Below are 25,095 nucleotides of genomic sequence, written 5' to 3'. Positions count from 1 at the left end.
TATCCAAGTTTGCAGATGGCACTAAGTTAGGAGGCACTAAGTTAGGAGGCACAGTAAGTTGTATAGACGGGAAAAGAAAGTTACAAAGGGACATAGACAGGTGGGTAAAACTGTGGCAGGTGAAGTTCAATGTGGGGAAGTGCGATGTCATCCACTTTGGATCCCAGAAAGACAAATTGAAATATTTTATTAATAGCAAGAGGAACTCTGGAGGAGCAGAGAGATTTGGGTTTCCATGTATACAAATCACTAAAAGCTAGTGCGCAGGCACAATAAGTAATGAAAAAGGCTAATGGAATGTTGGCCTTTATCACAAGGGGTTGGAATACAAATAGGAGGAAGTTATGCTTCAGTTGTACAGTGCCTTGGTCAGACCCCATCTGGAGTACTGCGTTCAGTATTGGGTGCCGCACCTCAGGAAGGTTATATTGGTCTTAGAGGGGATACAGCACAGATTCATCAGAATGAAACCAGAGTTTAAAGGATTAAATTATGAGAACAGGTTGCATAAGCATGGCTTGTATTCCCATAAGGTTAGAATGTTGAGGGGTGATCTAACTGAGGTGTTTAAATTTATAAGTGGATTAATTTGATAGGGTAGATATAGAGAAACTATTTCCTCTGGTGGTGGAATCCAGAACAAGGCAGCATAATTTAAAAATTAGAACTAGACTATTTAGGAGTGAAATCAGGAAGCACCTTTTCACACAAAGGGTCGTAGAAATTTTGAACTCTCTCCCACAAAAGGGTCAATTGAAATTTTCAAGACTGAGGTGGATAGATTTTTGTTAGATGAGGTTATCAAGGGATATGGAGCAAATGTGGATAAATGGAGTTGAGATACAGATCAGCAATTATCAGATTGAATGGCGGAACATGCTTGAGGGGCTGATGGCCTACGTCTGTTCCTACGTTCCTATGATCTGTTGGGCATAAGGCAAGATGATACTCTGATGCAGTCAAATATCTTTGTCTGGACAGACAGCAGTGAAATAAATAGGTTTCCTCATGTGTCAGTATGCACTGGAGATTAACTTACTAATTTGGGTTTGGAGTGAGAAAGAAATGGGGAAAATAGTAACAAAAACTTCCATTGATTATAATGCCTTCAGTTAAAAAAATACCATGGTGCTTCACAGGAGATGTATAAAAAACAGGAAAAAAGAAATTAAGATTGTACAAAAGGTTGGTGGAAAAGATAGGTTTTGAGGAGGTTTTTAAAGAAGGTGAGAAAGGTGGAATGGCAGAGGGGTTTAGGCAGGAAGCTCCAGAGAGTAGTTCCCAGGCAGTTGAAGGTTCTGCCACCAATGGCGAGGTGAGCGAAAGGGGCCCAAGTCAGATGAATGGAGAGTTCGGGGGTGGGCTGTATATAGGATGGGAGGACAGTGATGGAGAGGGAGGATAATTCCTTGGAAGGATTTAAAAGTTAGGATGAGAATTTTATACTTGAGGCGTTGAGGAACCAGGAGTTGATGAAAATCAGTGAAAACTGGGTTGACAAGCCGGACTTAATATGGGACAGGTTATGTGCAGCTGATTTTTGGAAGTGGATTTTATGTAGGGTGAAGGATGGTAGGACAAGCGAGGAGATTGTTTGAGCAATTGAGATCAAATTAAATGTGGAAAAACAATTATTTTTTCCCAGCTCTCTATCTCACGATGCAAAGCAGATTTCCAAACAGCCTAGGTTCTGGAGTGAGGTGTTACTATTCATGGAATGGTGGTTTAATCTATGGTGAAAAAGAAAGATTCCTCCCAACACCATGGATTTACTACAACCCGTGGGCTTGGTTGTGGAGAGGATACTCATATTACCTACAGCAGCGGGACAATTTTTTGAACAATGTTTTACCACAGCTGAGAACCGAATACAAAGGTAAGAAAAAAATAGCTACTGCTTTAAGTAATGTTTTCAAATACTAACAAAAAGACCAAGGAAAAGTATTGTAGTTTTGATACATTTTTCAGTTATATATGGACATATTTGATTATTTCCTCAGCAAGTATGTTAAGGCCGATGTCTAAAATGTAATTCTTTACTTTTATCAAGTTTATCTTTTTATGAACAAAGGGTTAATTATCCTGGAAATACTCAGCCGGTCAGGCAGCATCTGTGGAGAGAGAAACAGAGTTAACGCTTCAGGTCGATGACCTTTTACCAGAACTGGAAAAAGTTAGAGATGTAACAGGTTTTAAGCAAGTGCAGGGGCAGGGAAAGGGGGGAGGGGAGGAAAGAACAAAAGGGAAGGACTGTGATGGGGTGGAAGGTGGGAGTGATTAAATGACAAAAGGTATGATTCTACCAGGCAAAAGGAGATGGTAATGGGACAAGTAAAGAAACAAAAGATGGATCTAGAGGATGTGTAAATGGGAATGGCAGAATCATCAAAAGCTGCGGTCTGAAAAAATGGGGGCAGAGGTTATGATCTGAAATTGTTGAACACGATGTTGAGTCTGGAAGGTTGTAAGGTGCCTCATTGAAAGACAAGGTGCTGTTCCTTGAGCTTACGTTGAGCTTCATTGGAACAGTTCAGCAGGCCAAGGACGGAGAGCTCAGAATGGGAGTTGAGCAGAGAATTAAAGTGACAGGCGACCGGAAGCTCGGAGTCACCCTTACGGACTGAACGGAGGTGTTCCGCAAAGTGGTCACACAATCTGTGTTTGGTCTCCCCAATGTCATAGAATTATACAATAGCAAAATACTGCAGATGCTGGAAATCAAAAATAACAGAAAATGCTGGAAACACTCAGCAGGTCAAGCAGCAGAGAGAACGTTTCAGGTCGATGACTCTTCTCTCTGTCTAGACCCCTCATGATTTTGAACACCTCTATCAAATCTCCTCTCAACCTTCTCTGCTCTAAGGAGAACAACCCCAGCTTCTCCAATCTATCCACGTAACTGAAGTCCCTCATCCCTGGAACCATTCTTGTACATCTTTTCTGCACCCTTTCTAAGGCCTTCACATCCTTCCTAAAATGCGTTGTCCAGAATTGGACACAATACTCCAGTTGAGGCCGAACCAGTGTTTTATAAAGGTTCATCATAACTTCCTTGCTTTTGTACTCTATGGGCTGGATTTTCATTGAGGAGGTGTGCAGGAGGCGGGACTACAACTTTCAGGGTTGTAGTCCCATCTCCATCAAGTTGTGGCCAACTCACACGATTTTCACTTGATTGATCTTGTTGAGCCTGCCCAGCAGGCTCAGCAGGCCAATTAAGGGCCACCCGGCAACAGGTGATGTCACAGATTGACATTTCATCTGTCAAAAGCTTTTGACAGATGAAATATCAGCGTTTTACAGCTGTTTGAAGCTGTCAAACACTGACAATCTGTACTCCAAGTTAATTCCTTCCTCTCAGGCTGATTTAGAGATCTCTCCAGAACAGAAAACTGAATGCTGCAACTTTTGCCATTCTGCTTTCTGTGCCGGTGAGATGAGGGACTCCCGAGACCTGAAGGAAGGAAGGCTGTAAAGGTAAGTAAATGTAAGTAAAACTTCTTTAAACACATTACACACATCAAACACACTTACCTCTGCACTCATGCACCCATCACTCACCTGAACACCGGACATCTCGAACCCTTCAAGCCCTTCAGCCTGACAGTCCGCCTCGTAACTTGGCATGGTTTGGCGCTGTCGGGAATCCCACACTTCAGCAATAAAAATAGGGATTAGGCTAAAAACTGCCTGTTAACTACCTGTTAACAGGCAGTTAATTGGCACTAATCCCCTTCCCGCCTCGGGGAGGCGGGTCCCAGCACAGGTCGGGTATCCGCCTCCTTTGAAACTGGCATGGAGGCGGGTTGGGGCAGGATGGGTTCGTGCCCCCCAATTTCGAGATTTTAACCCCCCACACGCCTCCAATCCTGCCTCCACAGCCCAATGAAAATCCTGCCCTATGACTCTATTTATGAAGCCCAGGATCATGTATGTTTTTTTAATCACTTTCTCAACCTGCCCTGCCACCTTCAACGATTTGTGCACATATACCCCCAGGTCTCTCTGTTCATGCACCCCCTTTAGAATTGTACCCTTTAGTTTATATTGCCTCTCCTCATTCTTCCTACCAAAATGCATGACTTCGCACTTTTCTGTGTTAAGTTTCATTTGCCACGTGTCCGCCCATTCCACCAGCCTGTCTATGTCTTCTTGAAGTCTATCACTATCCTCGTCACTGTTCACTATACTTCCAAGTTTTGTGTCATCTGCAAATTTTGAAATTGTGCTCGATACACCCACGCCCAAGTCATCAATATATATCAAGAAAAGCAGTGATCCTAGTAGCAACCCTTGGGAAACACCACTGTATACCCTCCTGCAGTCCGAAAAACAACCATTCACCACTACTCGCTGTTTCCTGTCTCTTAACCAATTTTGTATCCATGCTGCCACTGTCCCTTTTATTCCGTGGGATTCACCTTTGCTGGCAAGCCTATTATGTGGCACTTTATCAAACGCCTTTTGGAAGTCCATGTACACCACATCAGTTGCATTGCCCTCATCAACCCTCTCGGTTACCTCATCAAAAAACTCAATCAAGTTAGTTAAACACGATTTGCCTTCAACAAATCCATGCTGGCTTTCCTTAATGAATCCATATTTGTCCAAGTGACTGTTAATTTTGTCCTGGATTATTGTTTCTTAAAGCTTCCCCACTGCCAAGGTTAAACTGACTGGCTTGTAGTTGCTGGGTTTATCCTTACACCCTTTTTTGAACAAGGGTGTAACATTTGCAATTCTCCAGTCCTCAGGCACCAGCCCCGTATCCAAGGAGGATTGGAAGATTATGGCGAGTACCTCTGCAATTTCCAGCTTTACTTCCCTTAGCATCCTAGAATGCATCCCATCCGGTCCTGGTGACTTATCTACTTTAAGTACAGCCAACCTTTCTAGTACCTCCTTATCAATTTTTATCCCATCCAGTATCTCAACTACCTCCTCTTTCACTATGACTTTGGCAGCATCTTCTTCCTTGGTAAAGCACAGATGCAAAGTACTCATTTAGTACCTCAGCCATGCCCTCTGCTTCCTTACGTAGGTCTCCATTTTGGTCCCTAATTGGCCCTACCCCTCCTCTTACTACCCGTTTACTATTTATATGCCTATAGAAGACTTTTCAATTGCCTTTTATGTTAGCTGCCAATCTATTCTCACACTCTCTCTTTGCCCCTCTTATTTCCTTTTTCACTTCCCCTCTGAACTTTCTATATTCATCCTGGTTCTCACTTGTATTCTCAACCTGACCTCTGACTTACGCCCCCTTTTTCTGCTTCATCTTACTCTCTATCTCTTTCATCATCCAGGGAGCTCTGGCTTTGCTTGCCCTACCTTTCCCCCTCATGGGAATGTACCTCAACTGTACCTGAACCACCTCCTCTTTAAAGGCAGTCCATTGTTCGATTACAGTTTTGCCTGCCAATCTTTGATTCAAATTTACCCGGGCCAGATCCATTCTCAACCCACTGAAATTGGCTTTCCTCCAATTAAGTATTTTTATTCTAGATTGCTCCCTGTCCTTTTCCATAGCTAGTCTAAAGCTTATGATACTGCGATCACTGTTCCCTAAGTGTTCCCTGACTGACACTTACTCTACTTGACCCACCTCATTCCCCAGAACCAGATCCAGCAATGCCTCCTTCCTCGTTGGGCCGGAAATGTACTGATCAAGAAAGTTTTCCTGAACACACTTCAGAAATTTTTCCTCTCTCTGCCCTTTACACTATTACTATCCCAGTCTATATTAGAATAGTCTTTATGTAGAGGAGACTGCATCGTGAGCAGTGAATACAGTATAATAAATTGAAAGAAGTACAAGTAAATGACTGCTTTACCTGGAAGGAGTGTTTGGGGCCCTGGACGGTGGGAAGGGAGGAGGTAAAAGGGAAAGTGTTGCATCTCCTGCGCTTGCACGGGAAGGTGCTGTGGGAAGGGGAGGAGGTGTTGGGGGTGATTGAGGAGTGGACCAGGGTATTGCAGAGGGAACGGTCCTTCCAGAATGCTGAAAGGGGAGAGGAAGATGAGTTTGATGGTGAGATCACGCTGGAGTTGGTGGAAATGGCGGAGGATGATCCATTGAATGTGGAAGCTGGTGGGGTGAAAGGTGAGGACAAGGGGAACCCTATTGTGGTTCTGGGAGGGAGGGGAAGGGGTGAGAGCAGAACTACGGAAAATGGAATGGACTCGGTGATATACCTATCAATTCCTCCAATAAAAGGCGAAGAGTTACGAAGGTGACTAAAGGTTTTTATTGACTAAATAACAGCCCACTCTCGTGGGTGATCCGATCCAAGCAGGAGGAATACCAGCCAGTCGCTCACCTTTATACCTGGCCTGGTGGGTGGAGCCAAGGCGGAGTCGGCAGTGGTCATCCCAGGTATAGCAGTGTGGCAAGAGGCGACCTCGTACCGTGATACAATAGTGGTCAGTGATACAGTTATAACGAACAGTGGTGAACAGTGCTAACGATAGTGAACGTGGTTTACCACATTCACCCCTTGTTTAGAATTAAGTCCGGCGGGGTGAAGTGTACTACCAATTCTGGTAGGTCAGTCTGTCCGGAGGCTTCGTAAGCCTCTCCGATCGCCGCAGCGGTGGTGTTGCCTTATCCGGTGCTGGTGCCTTATCCGGTGTTGATGCTGGTGTTTGCGTGGTCGGCGAGGGCTCGTGGGGTTCCGGCATGCCGTCTACCTGGACTGAGGTTGGGGGGGGTGGTGGCGGTGTTTCCGGATCGGCTGAGGGTGCGAGGTCTCGTAGGGAGACAGTGTCCTCCCGCCCGTCTGGGTACGCCACGTAGGCGTACTGGGGGTTGGCGTGCAGGAGGTTCACCCTCTCGACCAGGGGGTCCGTTTTATGGGTCCTCACGTGTTTCCGCAGCCAGACCGGCCCCGGGGCGGTCAGCCAGGTTGGTAGAGTGGTTCCCGTAGTCGACTTCCTGGGGAAAACGAACATTCGTTCATGGGGGGTGGTGTTAGTGGCCGTGCAAAGTAATGACCGGATGGAGTGCAGCGCTGTCGGGAGGACTTCTTGCCAGCGGGAGGTTGGGAGGCCCTTAGACTTTAAGGCTAAGAGGACGGCCTTCCATACCGTCGCGTTCTCTCTTTCCACCTGACCGTTACCTCTGGGGTTGTAGCTGGTGGTCCTGCTTGCTGCAATACCTCTCTCTAGGAGGAATTGCCGGAGTTCCTCGCTCATGAAGGAGGAGCCCCGGTCGCTGTGTATATAGTTCGGGAACCCGAACAAGGCGAAGAGGGCATTCAGGCACTTAATGACCGTGCTACTGGTCATGTCGGGGCAGGGGAAGGCAAAGGGGAAACGGGAGTACTCATCAACGATGTTGAGGAAGTACACATTACGGTCAGAGGACGGGAGGGGCCCCTTAAAGTCGATGCTCAGGCGCTCGAAGGGGCGGGTGGCCTTGATCAGGCTTGCTCGGTCCGGCCTATAGAAGTGCGGTTTGCACTCCGCACAGGTCTGGCAGTTCCTGGTCATGGTCCTGACCTCCTCGATGGAGTAGGTCAGGTTGCGGGCCTTAATGAAATGGTAGAGTCTGGTGACTCCGGGGTGGCAGAGCTGGTCGTGGAGGGTCTGAAGCCTATCGATATGCGCGCTGGCGCATGTCATTCGTGAAAGGGCATCAGGGGATTCGTTCAGCTTGCCTGGCCGGTACAAGATCTCATAATCGTAGGTGGAGAGCTCGATTCTCCATCTCAAAATCTTGTCATTCTTGATTTTGCCCTTCAGCTTGTTATTAAACATGAAAGCCACCGAACGCTGGTCGGTGAGGAGGGTAAATCGTTTGCCTGCCAGGTAGTGCCTCCAGCGCCGTACTGCCTCCACGATCGCCTGGGCCTCTTTCTCGACCGACGAATGTCGGATCTCGGGGCCCTGTAGGGTCCTTGAGAAGAAGGCCACTGGCCTCCCCTCCTGGTTTAGGGTGGCGGCTAAGGCGAAGTCGGAGGCGTCGCTCTCCACCTGAAAGGGGATGGACTCGTCCACTGCGTGCATCGTGGCCTTGGCTATGTCTCCCTTAATGAGGGAGAAGGCCGCGCACGCCTCCTCCGTGAGGGGGAAGGAAGTGGCTTTCAGGAGGGGTCTGGCTTTGTCCGCGTAATTGGGTACCCATTGGGCATAGTAGGCGAAAAGCCCCAGGGTTCTCCTAAGTGCTTTAGGGCAGTGGGGGAGGGGTAGCTCCATGAGGGGGCGCATTCTTTCTGGGTCGGGGCCGATGATTCCGTTCTCCACTACGCAGCCGAGGATGGCAAGGCGCGTGGTGTTAAACACGCATTTCTCCTTATTGTAGGTGAGGTTCAGCCGTTGGGCCGTACGGAGGAATTTCTCCAGATTCGCGTCATGTTCCTGCTGGTCGCGGCCGCAGATAGTGACGTTATCTAGGTAGGGGAATGTAGCCTGCAGTTCGTTCTGGTCAACCATCTGGTCCATCTCCCTTTGGAAGACCGAGACCCCATTAGTGACACCGAAGGGGACCCTAAGGAAGTGGTATAGGCGCCCATTCGCCTCGAAGGCGGTATACTGGCGGTCCTCAGGGTGGATAGGGAGTTGGTGGTAGGCCGACTTCAGGTCGATGGTCGAGAATACTTTATACTGTGCAATCTGATTGACCATGTCAGATATGCGGGGGAGGGGGTATGCGTCCAGCTGGGTATATCTGTTTATGGTCTGGCTGTAGTCGATGACCAGGCGGTTTTTATCGCCGGTCTTTACGACTACGACCTGGGCACGCCAGGGGCTGCTGCTCCCCTCGATAATGCCCTCTTTCAGGAGGCGCCGCACCTCAGAGCTAATGAAGGCTCTGTCCCCGGCGCTATACCGCCTGCTTTTGGTAGCGACGGGTTTGCAGTCAGGGGTAAGGTTAGCAAACAGAGAGGGTGGCGGGACCTTGAGGGTGGAGAGGCTGCAGGTGTTACGCGGTGGGCGGTTTAACGTTTGCTGGTTGTTGACTGTGAGTGGGGGGAGGGGTCCACCGTATGCTAGGGTTACGCTTTGGAGGTGGGATTGGAAGTCCAGCCCTAGTAGGACGGCAGCGCAGAGATGGGGGAGGACGAGGAGTTTAAAGTTTTTATACTCCGTGCCCTTAACCGACAGGGTCACGACACAGTAGCCGCTGATGTCCGTGGCGTGGGACCTCGATGCCATCGAGATTCGGCTGCGCGTTGGTAGGACAGAGAGGGAGTAGTGGCTCACCGTGTCTGGGTGGATGAAGCTCTCCGTGCTTCCGCTGTCGAACAGGCAGGTCGTGGCGTGGCCGTTCACTTTGATGTCCATCATTGACTTGGACAGATGGTGCGGGCGGGCTTGGTCCAGGGTGACGGAAGCTAGTGTGTAGCTGAGCGAGTCGTTGTCATCTGCGGGCGAGGCGGTCGGGCGTGGTGAGTAAAATGGCGTCTCCCACGAGGTAGGGCCCCATGAGGCACTATTGGGGTCGGTTGCCTTAATCAAAGATGGCCGCCCCCATGACTCATGTGTGGGGATGCTGGCCTCAGTTGCCCTAAACAAAGATGGCCGCCCCCATGACTCATGTGTGGGGATGCTGGCCTCAGTTGCCCTAAACGAAGATGGCCGCCCCCATAGTTCGCATGCGGCACTGCTGGCCTCTGAGGATCCGCTCCTGCAGGCCTTGGAGAAGTGGCCTTTCTTCAGGCAGGTTCTACATATGGAGTTCTTGGCTGGGCAGCGCGACCTCGGGTGCTTCTCCTGGCCACAAAAAAAACAGCCGGCGGCCCGATCGCGGATGCCCGATGTCGGGGCCGGTGCCGGGGGTGGCGGGGCCGGTCGGGTCCGGGACGCCGACGCAGAGGTAGGTCCCGGGGGCGGCGCTGGGAAGGGTGCTGTGGTAGGGGTCGGGCCCGAGTCCCAGGGTCGCGAGCAGTACCTGGTGAATGCTTCCTGATCTTGGTGGGCCACTTCCAGGGAGATAGCGAGGGCTTCAGCTTTTTCCATGCTGAGGTCTTTAGCTTCCAGCAGTCTTTGCCGTGAGTACTCGGACCGTAGGCCTTTCAGGAATGCGTCGCGGATATTATCTTCAGTATTTTCGGCTGCCGACACCGATTTAAAGTCACAGTTCCTGGCGAGTGCATATAGCGCCTGTGAGAATTCGGCTACTGATTCTCCTGGCTGTTGCGGCCGTGATCTTAGGAGGTGCCTAGCGTACATGTAGTTTACCGGGGTCCGGTACTTCTGTTTCAGCAGGTTGATGGCGGTCTCGTAGGTAGTCATGTCCTCGATGAGAGTGTATACTCTCGGGCTCAGTTGTGCCTGCAGGACACTTAGTTTGGATGCCTGAGGGACGCTGGATTCTCTCAGGTATGATTCGAAGCAGACCAGCCAGTGTTTAAAGTCTGCGGCTGAGTTTGCTGCTCGTGGGTTCAGGTCCAGGTACGGCGGTCTGAGGGCTCGCAGCCAAGCTGGCTGGTGTGGCTGTGCTCCTGGGAGCTGCGCTGGTGGCTCCTCCGCCGGTTGTGACTCGTTGTCGGACATCATTAAATTTAGTCAATAAAATTGATATACCTATCAATTCCTCCAATAAAAGGCGAAGAGTTACGAAGGTGACTAAAGGTTTTTATTGACTAAATAACAGCCCACTCTCGTGGGTGATCCGATCCAAGCAGGAGGAATACCAGCCAGTCGCTCACCTTTATACCTGGCCTGGTGGGTGGAGCCAAGGCGGAGTCGGCAGTGGTCATCCCAGGTATAGCAGTGTGGCAAGAGGCGACCTCGTACCGTGATACAATAGTGGTCAGTGATACAGTTATAACGAACAGTGGTGAACAGTGCTAACGATAGTGAACGTGGTTTACCACACTCGGTCAAGGGCCCTGTCAACCATGGTGGAGGGGAATCTTCCCTTGAGGAAAAAGGAAGACACATCGGAAGTATTAATACGGAAGGTGGCATCATCAGAACAGGTGCAACGGAGACAGAGAAATTGGGAGAATGGAATAGAGTCCTTACAGGAAGTGGGGTGGGAGGAAGTGGAGTCAAGGTAGCTGCGGGGGTCAGTGGGCTTATGTTCGTCGATAGCCTGTCCGCAGAAATGGAGACAGAGAAGTCGAGGAAGGGAAGGGAAGAGTCGGAGATGGATCATGTGAAGGTGAGGGAAGGGTGGAAATTGGAAGCAAAGTGAATGAAATTTTCCAGTTCAGGGCGAGAGCAGGAAACAGCACCAATACAGTCATCAATGTACCAGAAAAAGACGTGAGGGAGAGGACCTGAGTAGGACTGGAACAAAGAATGTTCCACATATCCCACGAAAAGGCAGCCATAGCTAGGACCCATGCGGGTTCCCATAGCAACACCTTTAATTTGGAGGAAGTGAGTGGCGTCAAAGGAGAAGTTGTTCAATGTGAGAACAAGTTCAGCCAGGCAGAGGAGGGTGGTGGTGGATGGTGACTATTTGGGCCTCTGTTCAAGGATGGCCAGGAAGGCTAATGCTTCCGATATGCCTTCCTTTTTCCTCAGTGCAGACCAAACACAGACTGAGTGGCCACATTGCAGAACACTTCCATTCAGTACGCAAGTGTGACCTCGCGCTTCCGGTTGCCTGTCACATTAATTCTTTGCTCCACTCCCACTCTGACCTCTACGTCCTCAGCCTTCTGAACTGTTCCAATGAAGCTCAATGTAAGCTCAAGGAACGGTACCTCATCTTTCGATTAGGCACCTTACAGCCTTCTGGACTCAACATCGAGTTCAACAATTTCAGATAATAACCTCTGCCCCTATTTTTTCAGACGGCAGCTGTTGATGATTCTGCCATTCCCATTTACACCGCTTCTAGACCCATCTTTTGTTTCTTTACTTGTCCCATTACCATCTCCTTTTGCCTGGTACAATCATACCTTTTGTCATTTAATCTCTCCTGCCTTCCACCGTATCCCAGACCTTCCCTTTTGTTCTTTCCTCCCCTCCGCCCTTTCCCTGCCCCTGCACTTGCTTAAAAACCTGTAACTTCTCTAACTTTTTCCATTCCTGGTGAAAAGCCATTGACCTGAAACGTTAGCTCTGTTTCTCTCTCCACAGATGCTGCCTGACCTGCTGAGTATTTCCAGCATTTTCTGTTTTATTTCAGATTTTCAGCATCCACCGTTTTTTGCTTTTTATTACATTAATTATCCATATGTCGTAGAAAGTAATACATTCAAATCAAGATGGTGCATGCACATGATTTTGCTTTAAAAACATTTTAAAATAAAGAATGTGCAAACACTTACAAATCACATCCACAAAGCTTATGCCTAGAAATTCGTGACTGCCACAAAAGCTGCCAGTGCCATCTGTGTCTTCCTCGTCCCTCTCCGAGCAGATGCTGTAAATCTGAAATAAAAGCATAAAATGCTGGAAATACTCAGCAGGTCAGGCAGCATCTCGACCTGAGACGTGAACTCTGTTTCTCTCTCCACGGATGCTACCTGACCTGCTGAGTATTTCCAGCATTTTCTGTCTTCTCAGAGGCCTTCCTTTACCATCCGAAGCCTTGCAAGCATCCAGCAGCACTCCCTGCACACTTAAAAAACTTTTAACATGTATTGTACCAAGTCACTACTTCAATAAAATAAAAAAAAGTCCAGTCCAAATGCTTAAATGCAAACTTACCTGAAAGATGTGTGTGTCCCTTTAAGAGGTGCCGACAGCAATTCTGTCAGTCTGCTCATCACTCGCTTTTCAGAGCGAGCTTAGGACCCAGCGCTGAACTCAGTGCTAAGGTCAAAGTTCGCACAGGTGACATTCAGTCGGCATTGCACGCCAACTGACGTCACCCTCTCTTCATTTACAGCTCCAGGGCCAGCGCTGCTATCAGCAATGCTAAGGCCCTCACCAAAATGGCGGCTAGGGTGGCGGCTGCCATTTTTTGTCACGAGTCTGCGCTAACGGGTGGCGCTAAGGTAAGGAACTTCTCGGCCACAGTCTTCCCAAGAAGGAAGTCCCAAGTCTAAAAGAATTAGGGGAAGATTTTCACCTACAGGTACACTATCCCTTATCCGAAAGCCTTGGGACCAGCTGAGTTTCGGTTTTCGGAATTTTTCGGATTTCAGAAGGTATTATTATAAGACTGGGAAATTTGTATTTAATATAAACTTTGAAAGTTCAGGCTATCTCTTGCGACTGTTCCATGTCTCATTCCCCTTCCTGCTTCTCTGGAAAGCCGGATATCGGCTGACTCCTACTAAGCTGGCCCGCAAATCAAGTCGGGGGTCGGGTGGGGGGGGAGAAAAGAATATCGAACGGGCCGCGGTTCAGGTCGGCGGGGGGTTGCGGGGGGTGGTGGTCGGGGGTCGGGGGGAGAAAAGAATATCGGACGGGCCGCGGTTCGGGTCGGGAGGGGGTCGGGTCGGGTCGGGTGAGGGGGGAGAAAAGAATATTGGACGGGCCGCGGTTCGGTTCAGGTCGGGTCGGGGGGAGAAAAGAATATCGGACGGGCCGCTGCAGCTATTGGACGGGCCGCTGTATTGTTGGGTTCACTCTCCCGGTACCTCCTTCACACTGCCCGGCTCGGCCTGCTGCAATCTCCTATCCAGGAGGGAACTCTGTGACCCTCTGCCCTGCTCAGCGTAAGTCGTGCGCCACTCTGGTCATGTCGTGCACACGACTTATGCTGAACGAAAAAACTTTCGGTTTTTAGAGGTTTTCGGAAGTTCGGATAAAGGATAGTCTACCTGTACTAGTATTGAGTCAGTTCTAAATGGCTAATTACCAGTGCTAATCCCATCAGAATTATTCACAAATCCAGGTGCAGATTTGAGCAGGTGTAGGGAGCACACAAGCAATGGATCAAAAAAATGAATGCAAGTGAAATTTAAAGGGATTGGGACAATTCAAACGAACTGTCACAACAAGAACTCAGAAATTCTGCAAGACTTTAAAAGGCATCTCAACCCATTAGCAACCTTCATCAATGACCTTCCCTCCATCATAAGGTCAGAAGTGGGGCTGTTCGTTGATGATTGTAAAGTCAGTCAGCTCCATTCATAATTCCTCAGATAATGAAGCAGTCCATGCCCGCATGCAGCAAGACCTGGACATCATCCAGGCTTGGTCTGATAAGTGGCAAATAACATTCGTGCCACAAAAATGCCAGGCAATGACCATCTCCAACAAGAGAGAACTTAATCGCCTCCCTTTGACATTCAGTAGCATTACCATTGCCCAAAACCCCCACCATCAACTCAATTGGTCTAGCCACATAAATGCCATTTGATCCAGATATACATACAAGAGCTGAATACTGGAGAAAAGGTGATAGTAGCTGCCCTTGACATCAAAGTAGCATTCAACCAAGTATGGCACCAAGGAACTCTAGCAACTAGGGGTCAAGGGAGAAACCATCCAACGGATGGAGTCATATTTGACACGCAGCAAGATGAGTATGGTTTTCAGACGCCAATCACAGCAGCCATAGGAGATCACTGAAGGAATTGCTCAAAGCTGCATCCTCAGCCCAATCATCTTCAACTGCTTCATCAATGACCTGTTCGCTGATGATTCCACAATGTTCAGCTCCATTCACAACTTGTCCCTGCTAGCCGACAGAAACCTTAGATAACACCCAGACTTGGGCTGACAAGTAGCAGGTAACATATGTGCCATATAAGTGCCAGGCAATGGCCATCACCAACAAGAGAAAGCCCAACCACCTACACTTTACCTTCAATGTTGCTCTGTACAATCTCTTAACAATTATAAAATTAACCAGTATGCTGATAAGCATTTGGGCTCATCTCACAAAGTCTACTTTTTAGAAGATTAGAGAAGTGTACATAGCTGCACGTGTGAGATTATGGTTTCCAGTTCATATAATAAAGGGAGTTTTATTGGCCCCAATATTTACAGGGAGGCGAGGAAGGACATGATTACCATTTTTGGACACCGTTTCCCGATCACAGCCAGCCGGATTGAGAGCCAGGCTGGCTGGCTGTCAGGCGGTTAGGCCTGCAACACCAGGCTGCAGCCGGAGAGAGTAAAGAAGAGAGAGAGGGAGAGATCGTGGGTTGGTGGGGGGGGCCCGGAGAGATCATGGGTTGGGGTGGACTTGGTGAGGAGGCCCATAGAGATCATGGGTAGGAGGTCCGAGACGTCGGAGAGGTAGGTCAGGAGTCGGAAAGTTTGGGGGGTGGATCTGATCACCGGCGGGGGGGATTCGATCACCAGGGAGGTTAACAAGGTAGCTTGGTAGGCCGGGGGAAGCACTCCTGCTCCTCCTGGCCCACAAGCAGTGCTGGAAAGGCACTTACTGTTCTATCCAGCAGTCCTCGCCTCCTTTTAGCTACCTTGTTTCCCGAGGCCTTAAAAGCTCGGCCGGCCAGTGTTAAAGCTGGAACAGAGATAAAATCTTAAGCATGCAGCCTCATTAAAATATTTAAATGAGGTTGGTCGTCCGCCCCCGTCACGCCTATGTTTAAAACGGATGTGGGCAGCTTCGGTTGGGTTGGGGTTTGAAATTTTTTTCATTTTAACTTCCCACATGACCCAAACCCACCCGTTTTTGGTAATTAAAATTACCCCCATTGTTACAGCTCCTGGATCATTCTACAGTCTGACTAGATATTGGCCAGTAAGGGTAAACTCCTGATAATAAGGGCTGCGGGGTTTGCTTAGGGGATCATTGATCATCAATGGGATTATGAGGCCAAATACCAACTGATCTGCTGTAAATTTCCAGCAATCGTTGTTTTTATTTGAGGGAATACATAGAACATTTCCAGTTATCTGTGGACATTAATGTGATAAAACATAAATGGTGTTATTTTTATATTTGTGCTTTAATTTTAGGATAAGGCAACATTTTTAGGAAAAATTCTCCTTTCTTACCAGGACCAAAACTAGAAATGGAACCGGCCCGGAAATGTCAGGATTATTCCCCATATCTAATGTTCGTGTGAAACATGTTTCTTGTTAATCCTGATCTGTTCTTTTCATCAGATAATTTTTCTCTGTCATTGTTTAGAAATGGAAGTTGACCCATACCATGACTGCTGCAGAGACTCTGGTAATGATTTTTACTGCTTTCTTTACCAAACAAGGAGACCCCTGGACTTCTGCTTCGGCTACATTCCTCCACGGATAGGTATTTCATTTTGGGTACATTTTTCCTTTCAACAGAAATTATCCGTCTTTGTTTTCTATCTACCTGACCTTATTGGTTCTATTCTCATAGTAAATTTTTCAAATTAAAATACCATCACAAAGAATGACCTCTTTTCACAATAAAAGAGATTTTCAAAGAGTTCAGAACATGTCCTACTTGATTCCAAATAAGAGTATATGCATATCGCAACTTCATTTTCTTCAATTGTGTGTTTAAGTAGATTATAAGCAAAGTATTCAATCTCAACCACCAGTTGCCAACCTGGTTCAGCCGAGTGGGAAAGCTATGGCGGCTTCCCCACTTAGACTCCAGTTAAAATGCAATCAAGATTCTATTGACTTCATAAGACTTTGATTAGCATTTATTTATGCAGGAGGCTCCTATCTGGGTTCTTCAACCGGCGGCGTAAAAATCAGCGGCAAACGAGCGAGAAATAGAGCCCCTCCATTTTAACAGCTCGCCGACTCCATTCACGCTCAACAAGGAGCGTTAAACTTTCTCCCAATGGTTTCCGTTTTCACTTTAATAAAAACTTTACCAGGTACATTTTTTTTAAAAAATTTACCAGGTTTCTTCTTTGGAGATCCTCACGTGGTGACCCTGGATGATGTAAAATACACCTTCAATGGTCTGGGAGAATTCATCCTATTAAATGTGAAAGATGAAAATGATACACTGACGTTCAGCTTACAGGGACGAACCCTCAGAGCTGGAGAAAATAGAACATCACAGGCAACAAGCTTTGTAGCATTGGCAGCACAAGGATCAAGTGGAACGAAGGTGATTAGTGTTTATAATAAGAGATTCACAATAAACTGTGCACTAAATAATCTACATTACTCTAATGAGACACTAACCTGTTTACATGCCAGCTTGGCCCGATAGTAGCTCTCACGCTTCAGGGTTAGAAGATCATTGGTTCAAGCCCCACTCCAGGATTTTAGCACTTAATCTAAGTTGGCACTTCAGTGCAATACTGTTGGAGCTGCCATCTTTTGGCTGAGACGTTAAACTACCAGGCGTCTGCTGTTCAGATGAACATAAAATGTCCCAAGCCGCTATTTGAAGGACAGGGGAGTCCATCTGATGTCCTGGCCAACATGCATCTCTCAACCAACACCATAAAAAACAGGTTAACTGGTCATTTAGTTCATTGCTGTTTGTGGGACCTTGTGAGAAAATTGGCTGCTAGTTTTGTCTGCGTAACAATAGTGACTACACTTCAAAAGTAATTCATTGGTTGTGAAGCATTTTGAGATGTCCTGAGGAAGTAAAAGGTCTGTCTTTACTGACCCTAAATCTAATCCTTGAATGCAAATGTGACCTTGCCTGCATCACCCACATCCTGAAAACAAAAGAAAACTGAGTGATTCCTAAATCTAGAAGCAATGTTCTATCTTATGCTGTTTAATACAGTAATGTGCATTTCCAATATTTTATGTGGCTACTTTACTTCTGTTGTCCTTAATTCACAACTTACACAGGAATGTGCAGAAACAGTGGAATATACAGGACCAGTAAAGACCATTGCAGTCCATCTGGTCCATCCCAGCTCAGTGGATACCAGTAAGCCGCAGTTGAGGAAATTGTTTTCTGGTTCCTACTTGTTAGAAACACAGTAAAAATAGCAGGAAGAGTTCCTCTTTTTGCTGTTTCTAACAAATTGTAGGTATTTTAGTTCAGAATTAATTTACAAGTTCACTGACAATAGCAAGCACAGGAAATCTTCCTGCTCTGTTCAGAAGTTGACTGACACACAGTGACCAGAATGCATCTTCCCCATTGTCATTTAACTTTATTTTAAATCTAACACTGATATCCCTGACCAGAGGGGCCTTTGATGCTGACACTAGAGTCTAACATTTCTGAGTACATGTTGGCAGCTAGTAACCTTACCTGCCACCAGCGCATATCGCAAAATCACAGGCACATTGCAATTTACTTTCCTGGCCCTCAATCCAGCTCCCGGCAGGTTTGGCCTGGCGGGAGAAGCCATCACTGCTCCCCACTTAGGCATCAGATTAAAATGGTAAATTGAACCACCATGAAGTCATCGGAACCCGACCTGAATATTTAAAGAGACCCATGCCAGCTTGGGGCAGGATCATTTCCATCTGCACGATAAAATTGTATTCAGTCAGATCGATGCGGAGAAGGAGTGGGTAAGTTCCCTGCTCCATTTTAACTGCTCCCCACCCTGCAACCCTGCCTAGTTTCTGCCAGACTTAAAATCAAGGCCTTAGCGGATACTCAGAAAATTTACTCCAGAAGACCAAAGGGGATTTTTTTTTTTATTCTTCAGCACTTGCATGTGCACAAGTTTTACCCACAAGATTTTTTTTTTAAAGCAACAGAATACACATGACTGTATTTGCAAATATTTGGTATCTATCATTGGTTAAGTACAGGCAGTGAAATTATTTTCTTTTTACAGGTTCAGTGGAATCTCATTAATGATGATGAAATAAGTCTCATGGTCGATGGAAATATTGTAAACGTTACAGGTTAGAGTGAATAGTTGAACTTTGCCTTCATTCATTCCTATCTGTGGCAGCCACAAGCCAAGTGCATAAACTTTTAAGAAAGCTATGGTGCTGATCAGAAAAATCAAAACAGATATTTAGTAGAACTAATGGGGTAGACACTCAGTTTCGGCACCGAACGGGCGCGTTGTTGGCGACATGCCCCCAGTGCCTGACCAACGCCCCAGTTGAGAGGCCCAGACCACTTTCAGGTTCGGGCTTCATTTAAATTTTTTCAGCCAGCTGCAGGCACCAAACAGATTGCTGGTTTCTCAAGTCGGAAAATTGGCCACTGTATGGCCTGCTGGTGGAGGGCTGGTGGGGTCGGGTAGGGAAATGCAGATGCTGGTGGAGGGCGGGGGGGGGTGGTGGTGAGGGGGTAGGGGCAAGAATGACATGCAGCAGGCCAGAAGATTTTTATGGGGCCCAGAGGAACACTCTTGCTCATCCTGCCCTCACAAAAATCTTTTTGATGATTACCCCACAAAATGCACCTTTTTGGAGAGGCCTCCAGCAGTCCCATTAAGGATCACCCAGTCAGGCCTCTCAGCACATAAAGAAGTGGGACTGGAATGTGCTGTGCATGCTCCATCCATTTCTCTTTGAAGGATGTAATCAGGGTCGTACAACAGGGATAGGACCCTGGTATGCATATCTAAACAGCCCCCTGTCTGGTTTGGGCCAGAGTGCTGGGCTCCCATTTAAAGACCTGTCTGAAAGTTGATTCAGGTGGGCAAATGGGTGCATAAGACCCCTGACATGAATCTTGTCATTCATGTGGAAATGACTTATGTAATAATACTGGGCGGCCTGCTGGTGGCGCTGTCCAGGGAGAGTATAAATACTCGGGCATGGGCCCAGCTTGCTCAGGACATTCTTTAACAGGAACTAGTGAAGGACACAACTAGATCTCCATGTTGAAAAACAGTTGATTAAAACCTTGTTTAATACTCAGACCAAGTGCCCAGTAGTTTTCTTACGTCAACCCCCACCAGACTTTCAACTGCTGATCGGCTGTTTTTTAGTTAAGAAATGGGAAGCCAGTAATTAAAAGCGTCGCCCAATTTTGTCAGTTGACGCTGCAAAGTTCAAAAAAGCTAAAAGGTGTCTCGGTTGCTGATAATCCCTGCATGTTATTTCACTGTCCATTTATCTATTCACTGTGCTTGTGGATATGTAGATTTTCTGTATTGGTGTAATGAATAATAGTATTATGTCAATTTACAAAGTTCCCATAAAGGGATTAATAGAACTGTGCAACCAATCATTAAATGTTTATGAATACATGCCTAAGATTTTTTTGTTATTAATTAAATTGATGTTCGACTCAATTTATAAGTATAAAAATCTTATTCACACAAAAATGTGATTAATGAATTATTATGGTTTACAGAGCAGAGATCTGATTCTACTCATAGAAAAATGATCTGCAGCACCTTGATATATTGATTACAGTATTTATTGATATTTTTCATTGTCTTTTTTTAAATGCTTTGATATTAAGTGGGATTTGATACAAACAAAATGTATCCCTTATGAAGGCCCTGCTATTAAATTTATTCACAAAACAGTAAATATTTCATTACCTGAGCAGGCCAGTACAACACTAGATAAAATATTAATTAAATGTAATTGTTGTGATCATTCTTCTTTACAGAAAATTCGACCTTTATAAATCAAGTGACCTTACAAAAGACAAGCAACAACGAAACAGTGGCTACTTTTGTTGGTGGAACATCCATTACTGTTTCAGGAAAAAAGGGGGCTTTGACTTTCACTACTTCATTAGATAATTCTTTAAAAAATACAACAGAAGGTCTCTTGGGTGAGTAATGACACCACTTTCAAAAATGTGTCCTTATTACAACTTAAATAATGAGCAGCCTACAAAATAGTCTGATTGTTACATTTCTCAATTCAAAGATTTCTTTCTAGTCTTGTTACAATATAGATCACCTGCCAGTGATCAGAGAGGTGCAGGAACATTTTCCCAGCACTGCTTCCAAATAGAGAATATGATACCTGGTTAGTGAGTGAGCAGAGAACAGTAACAGTGACTATTCCAGCACTACCACTGCATAAGCAACACACACTGAAGGTGATTTTAAATTTTGCGATGGTGTAACAGAGGTGATATTGGATCGGCTGCCCTTTATAGATCCCGGTCGATCCGACATCACCCGTCTTACATCATCGCTGAAAGCTAAAATTGCCCCTATGATGGGTAATTTTAATTTTTATCTCTGGGTGAAAAGCAGGCAATAGCGAATCGGACGCCCGTTTTACACCCTGGCCAATTTTCAAAACTGGGCGGGGTGTAAATCGGGCAGTCGATTTGCTATCGCTCATTCTTCACCTGCCAATAAAAGTTAAAATTATCCCCAATGAATTTTCACCAGCTGCAACAACAGCTAGCTCAACAGCTAATCTCATCTGCAATATTGCCCTAGTCAGGCCTGTACTATGGCGCCTTAAGGGCAAAGTGAATTTATTGTGCAGACAAGTTTAGATTGAAGAAACGACAGTCCAGCAACTCTGTTAATTTGCTTGATTGGACAACCAATGCAGACTAAGGCAGAAATTTTTTAATAATTAGTAACAAATCCACATATCTTGTGCCATTTGATATGGCACATGAACAACCATATATCATACAAATACTTACAATGATATGTAGACACAGAGGGCTGGATTTTCCCTGCGGAGGTGGGATGGCAGCGGGAGAGCTGGTTGGTGGGTTCCGGTCCCACTCCCATCTGCAGCTGCTCTCTGAAAATGATTTTCTGTAGATTGGGCTTGTTGAGCCCGCCCTGCGGGGCTCCTGGCCAATTAACAGGAAGCGGGTCTGATGACGTAATTTGATGACGCGTCATCAACCGGTTTCCTTAAAGGGACCACGGCCATGTTGATTTTGACAGTTGTGCTGTCAGTGTTCTGCAGCATTGAGGTGCTGCAAACACTGACAATGACTGCACAAAGGTGCACGGCTGCACCCAGGCTCACGCATGACTCCCTCCATATTAAAAAATTAGTGCCCCCGTGGCCAAAATTGAATGGTAGCGCCCCAAGAGGGAAGTGGGGCGCTACTGGAAGCACCCCGTCTCCCTCTTGGGGCGCTGTGAGGGAATATCGTGGCACTACATGCTGCAGCACGCGCGCTGTGGTACGTCGCGCCGCGGTACTGCAGGCCTTCCTCCTCTTCTTAAAGGGGAGGAGCCTTGCGCAGCGTGACCCGGGGCCCAGAATTTTTCCCCCTATATGTCTTACAAGTGCAGTAACCAACAGTTTCTGAGCTCTGAAACTGAACAGCTGCAATATGGCATCCTTTATACCACTTCTGCAATGGTCAGGTTATCAGATAAATCAAAGCAGACTCAACTCACGCCAGGGTGAGCAGCAGGTAACCCGTGGGGGAGCACATAAAATGACAAGGTAGGCTCAAAATAGCATTAAATTGACTGTTAACAAGCCATTTAATGATCTAAATTGTCTTCCCCCGCCGCTTGGTGTCAGGTCAGTTCTGCGCAGACAGACCCAACACTTGGGAGACTCGTGTGGAGGCGAGTTTCCTACCTGGTCATCATCACATTGCTAGTTGTGGGAGCGTGCTGTATGCAAATAGGCTGCTGCATTTCCTAGATTACAACAGTGACGGCACTTCAAAAGTACTTCATTGGCTGTAAAGCTCTTTGGAACGGCCTGAGGTCGTGAAAGGTGCTGTGCAAAGTCTTTCTTTTAGTCTCTGAGCCAAATCTCTGGATGAGTTAGAGCTGAGATGCATCAGTTTAAATGCATCTCAAGGTTGGCTCGAGTATTGCTTTACCTTTCCTGTATATTTATCTGTTCTCATTTTGAATAATAGTATAAAGTAATAATTCTAACAGTTCAGAAGCAGAATAAAATGTAGAAATTAGTCCTAGCTTTCCATGTACTACAAGATTATTTCCCATTTCTGTGTCTAGGTGTCTGGAATGATGATAAAACAGATGACTTTAAAGCTGCCAATGGAACATACCTTGACTTTGATGGAACAAATTTGCCCAAAGAAGTTCAGATATTCTTTGATTTTGGCCTGACATGTAAGCACAGCTTTCCCGTAGTTCAAAATATTATTGCTAGGTTATAAGTAATGGATAATCCAGATAACTGGCCCCGCATCTAACTAATTATGTGACAATGACAATGGGCCATAATTTGCGGCCCTTGTGGGTGCGCATGTGCCCGTAGAGGCCGCGCAAGTTCCGGGTTTAGGCATGCGCTGCAAATGCGCGAAAACCCGGAACTTGCAATCTGTCAAGAATTTTCTTGACAGATCCAACACATCCCCAGGAGATGGGTCTCCACGGGTGGAACTTCTGCCCAGCAAATGCCCGTGAAATTCTTAAGCCTGGTAAAAGCAGGCGTAAGGCCTATTTTTACCAGTGTAAGAGTTTTAAAAAACAGAAAGGTAAAATTTTATCGATAATTTAAACATTTAAAAACTTGTGAAATAAGTTAAGTTTATTTTGAGCCCCTTTAAAACCTGTAATTTATTTTTCAAAAAATTAAATTTTTGTTTTAAATATTTAATTGAATGACATTTTAAATATGTGATTTGTTTAAATTTATTTGAAGTGTATAGCTTTTTTTGGGGGGGTATTCCTATTCATACTTATGGGGGTTCCGTACATATGGACCCCCCATAAGTATGAATGGGGATTCCCTTGTCATTCGTTGGGCTGGCCTACGTGATCCCAGGAGCGCTTGCAAACCACCTGCGCCCCTGGGATATGTGGGCCTCTGCCCGTGCATACCCAGAAATGCCCAGAAGCGCGAGTCTCTGTGGATCCCGAGGCGGAAGGTAAGTTCGTAGATATTTTGCCAGTTGGAGGCATCCGCCCGCAGGAAGCCTCCAACCTCAAATTTAGGCCCAACATGATTCTTATTACATTTATCTGTTTGTGTGTGTGTGTGTTTTCAGGGAAAACGACTGTGAACGACAGTGTATTCACATACAACACAACCCCAGGAGAGACTTGGTACACCTATAACAACAACAGTTTTGTACCTAAATTTTATGATGATCTTTTGAAAACCACTGATGAAGAGAAAATCAAAACAGCTAATGAAACTTGCCAAGGAAACGACGACTGTATTTTTGATGTTTTAAGTACAGATGATTTATCTTTTGGAGCAGCAACATTACAAAGTGTGACATCATTCGCAGCACAGAACAGCACAATGAGTATGTATGCACATCTGTTAAATGATGATGTTATTGTTGACACATTCACAATGTTAGATAGAGGATTGCTGATGAGGAATTCTTGGCCCAGATTTTGCTGTAGCAGGGCATCTAACAGTGTCTGCCGTTAGTTAGACTTGCCCTTGCACACTTAGGTTTTTAAAATTTTATGTGTGGCAAGTTGCTGAAAGTGCGAGCTGGTAACAGCACAGTGAGGGAAACAGGGCATCTGGGACCTGAGTGAACAGGGTAAGCAACTTAACCAATCAGATTGAAGGATTATGAAATAAACAGCACAAGGATTGAGAAGGAAGTGTAAACTAGAGTGGGTGAATTCAATGTCAAATCAGGTAGAGAAATAAAGAGTGGGAAAGAAAGAGAGAGAAGAAAGAGACGGAAAGGAAAATTGAAAAACTTTCTTAAATTTGACATTTTTTACATCTCCAACAATAATTAATACCTGAAGGAATGAGACTCCACATTTGTAATAGTTAATTTTCAGTTCCAGAGAGGTTGATTGGCAGTAATTAACACTTATCATGTCATTAAAAGAGTATTTAGACTTGAAATGACAAGACTTAACTTTCTGTGGCAAGTTTAGTTCATATATAGCAACTACAGCAACTTCACGCCATTCAAGTAATTTCCATGGTGAGGCAGACAGTGAGATGCCATTTTTGTGGCGTATCTCAGACAGCAACTTTTGGACATTCGTGTTTAACCGTACATCAGCCCCTCGCCTGCAGTTGCTGTACCATTTACACATAAATTACAATGAGCACCACTGTTATTTTGACAGCAAATTTTGGTCCAATAAATGCAAAGGTGACTGGAAGTAATAGAATGGGGTGGGGTCTATTCAATATCTGTTTTTATGTTAATTACTGATATCACAGAATCACAGAAACCCCACAGTGCAGATAGAGGCCATTTCGGCCCATCGAGCCTGCACCGACACACATCCCACCCGATTCCCCATAACCCCGACACCAACACATATCCCACCCTATCCCCGTAACCCCACGTATTTAATCCCCCTAACACTAAGGGTCAATTTTATCATAACCAATCAACCTAACCCGCACATCTTTGGACTGTGGGAGGAAACCGGAGCACCCGGAGAAAACCCACGCAAACACGGGGAGAATGTGCAAACTCCACACAGACAGTCACCCGAGGCCGGATTCGAACCCGGGTCCTTGGCGCTGTGAGGCAACAGTGCTAACCACTATGTAATATAAAACATG

At 46.2% G+C, this 25,095-nt stretch overlaps 1 protein-coding gene across 1 annotated transcript in view; it reads left to right on the top strand.

Moving 5' to 3' along the window:
* The window catches only part of LOC147115636 (uncharacterized), a 144,510-nt gene that overhangs the window by 6,438 nt on the left and 112,977 nt on the right, over nucleotides 1–25,095 (top strand). The window contains exons 6-12 of the mRNA XM_085989851.1: nucleotides 1,646–1,876; nucleotides 15,962–16,081; nucleotides 16,671–16,882; nucleotides 18,537–18,606; nucleotides 20,282–20,449; nucleotides 22,587–22,703; nucleotides 23,585–23,848. Coding sequence (XP_085845977.1) covers nucleotides 1,646–1,876; nucleotides 15,962–16,081; nucleotides 16,671–16,882; nucleotides 18,537–18,606; nucleotides 20,282–20,449; nucleotides 22,587–22,703; nucleotides 23,585–23,848 — 1,182 coding nt within the window. The remainder of the gene's footprint in view (nucleotides 1–1,645; nucleotides 1,877–15,961; nucleotides 16,082–16,670; nucleotides 16,883–18,536; nucleotides 18,607–20,281; nucleotides 20,450–22,586; nucleotides 22,704–23,584; nucleotides 23,849–25,095) is intronic.

This window comes from Somniosus microcephalus, chromosome 6 (assembly GCF_052327205.1).
Source record: "Somniosus microcephalus isolate GS21.2 chromosome 6, FLI_Smic_1.0, whole genome shotgun sequence".
Taxonomy (NCBI): domain Eukaryota; kingdom Metazoa; phylum Chordata; class Chondrichthyes; order Squaliformes; family Somniosidae; genus Somniosus; species Somniosus microcephalus.
Note: the sequence above shows the minus strand (reverse complement) of the source record. Positions and strands in the feature narration are given on the sequence as shown.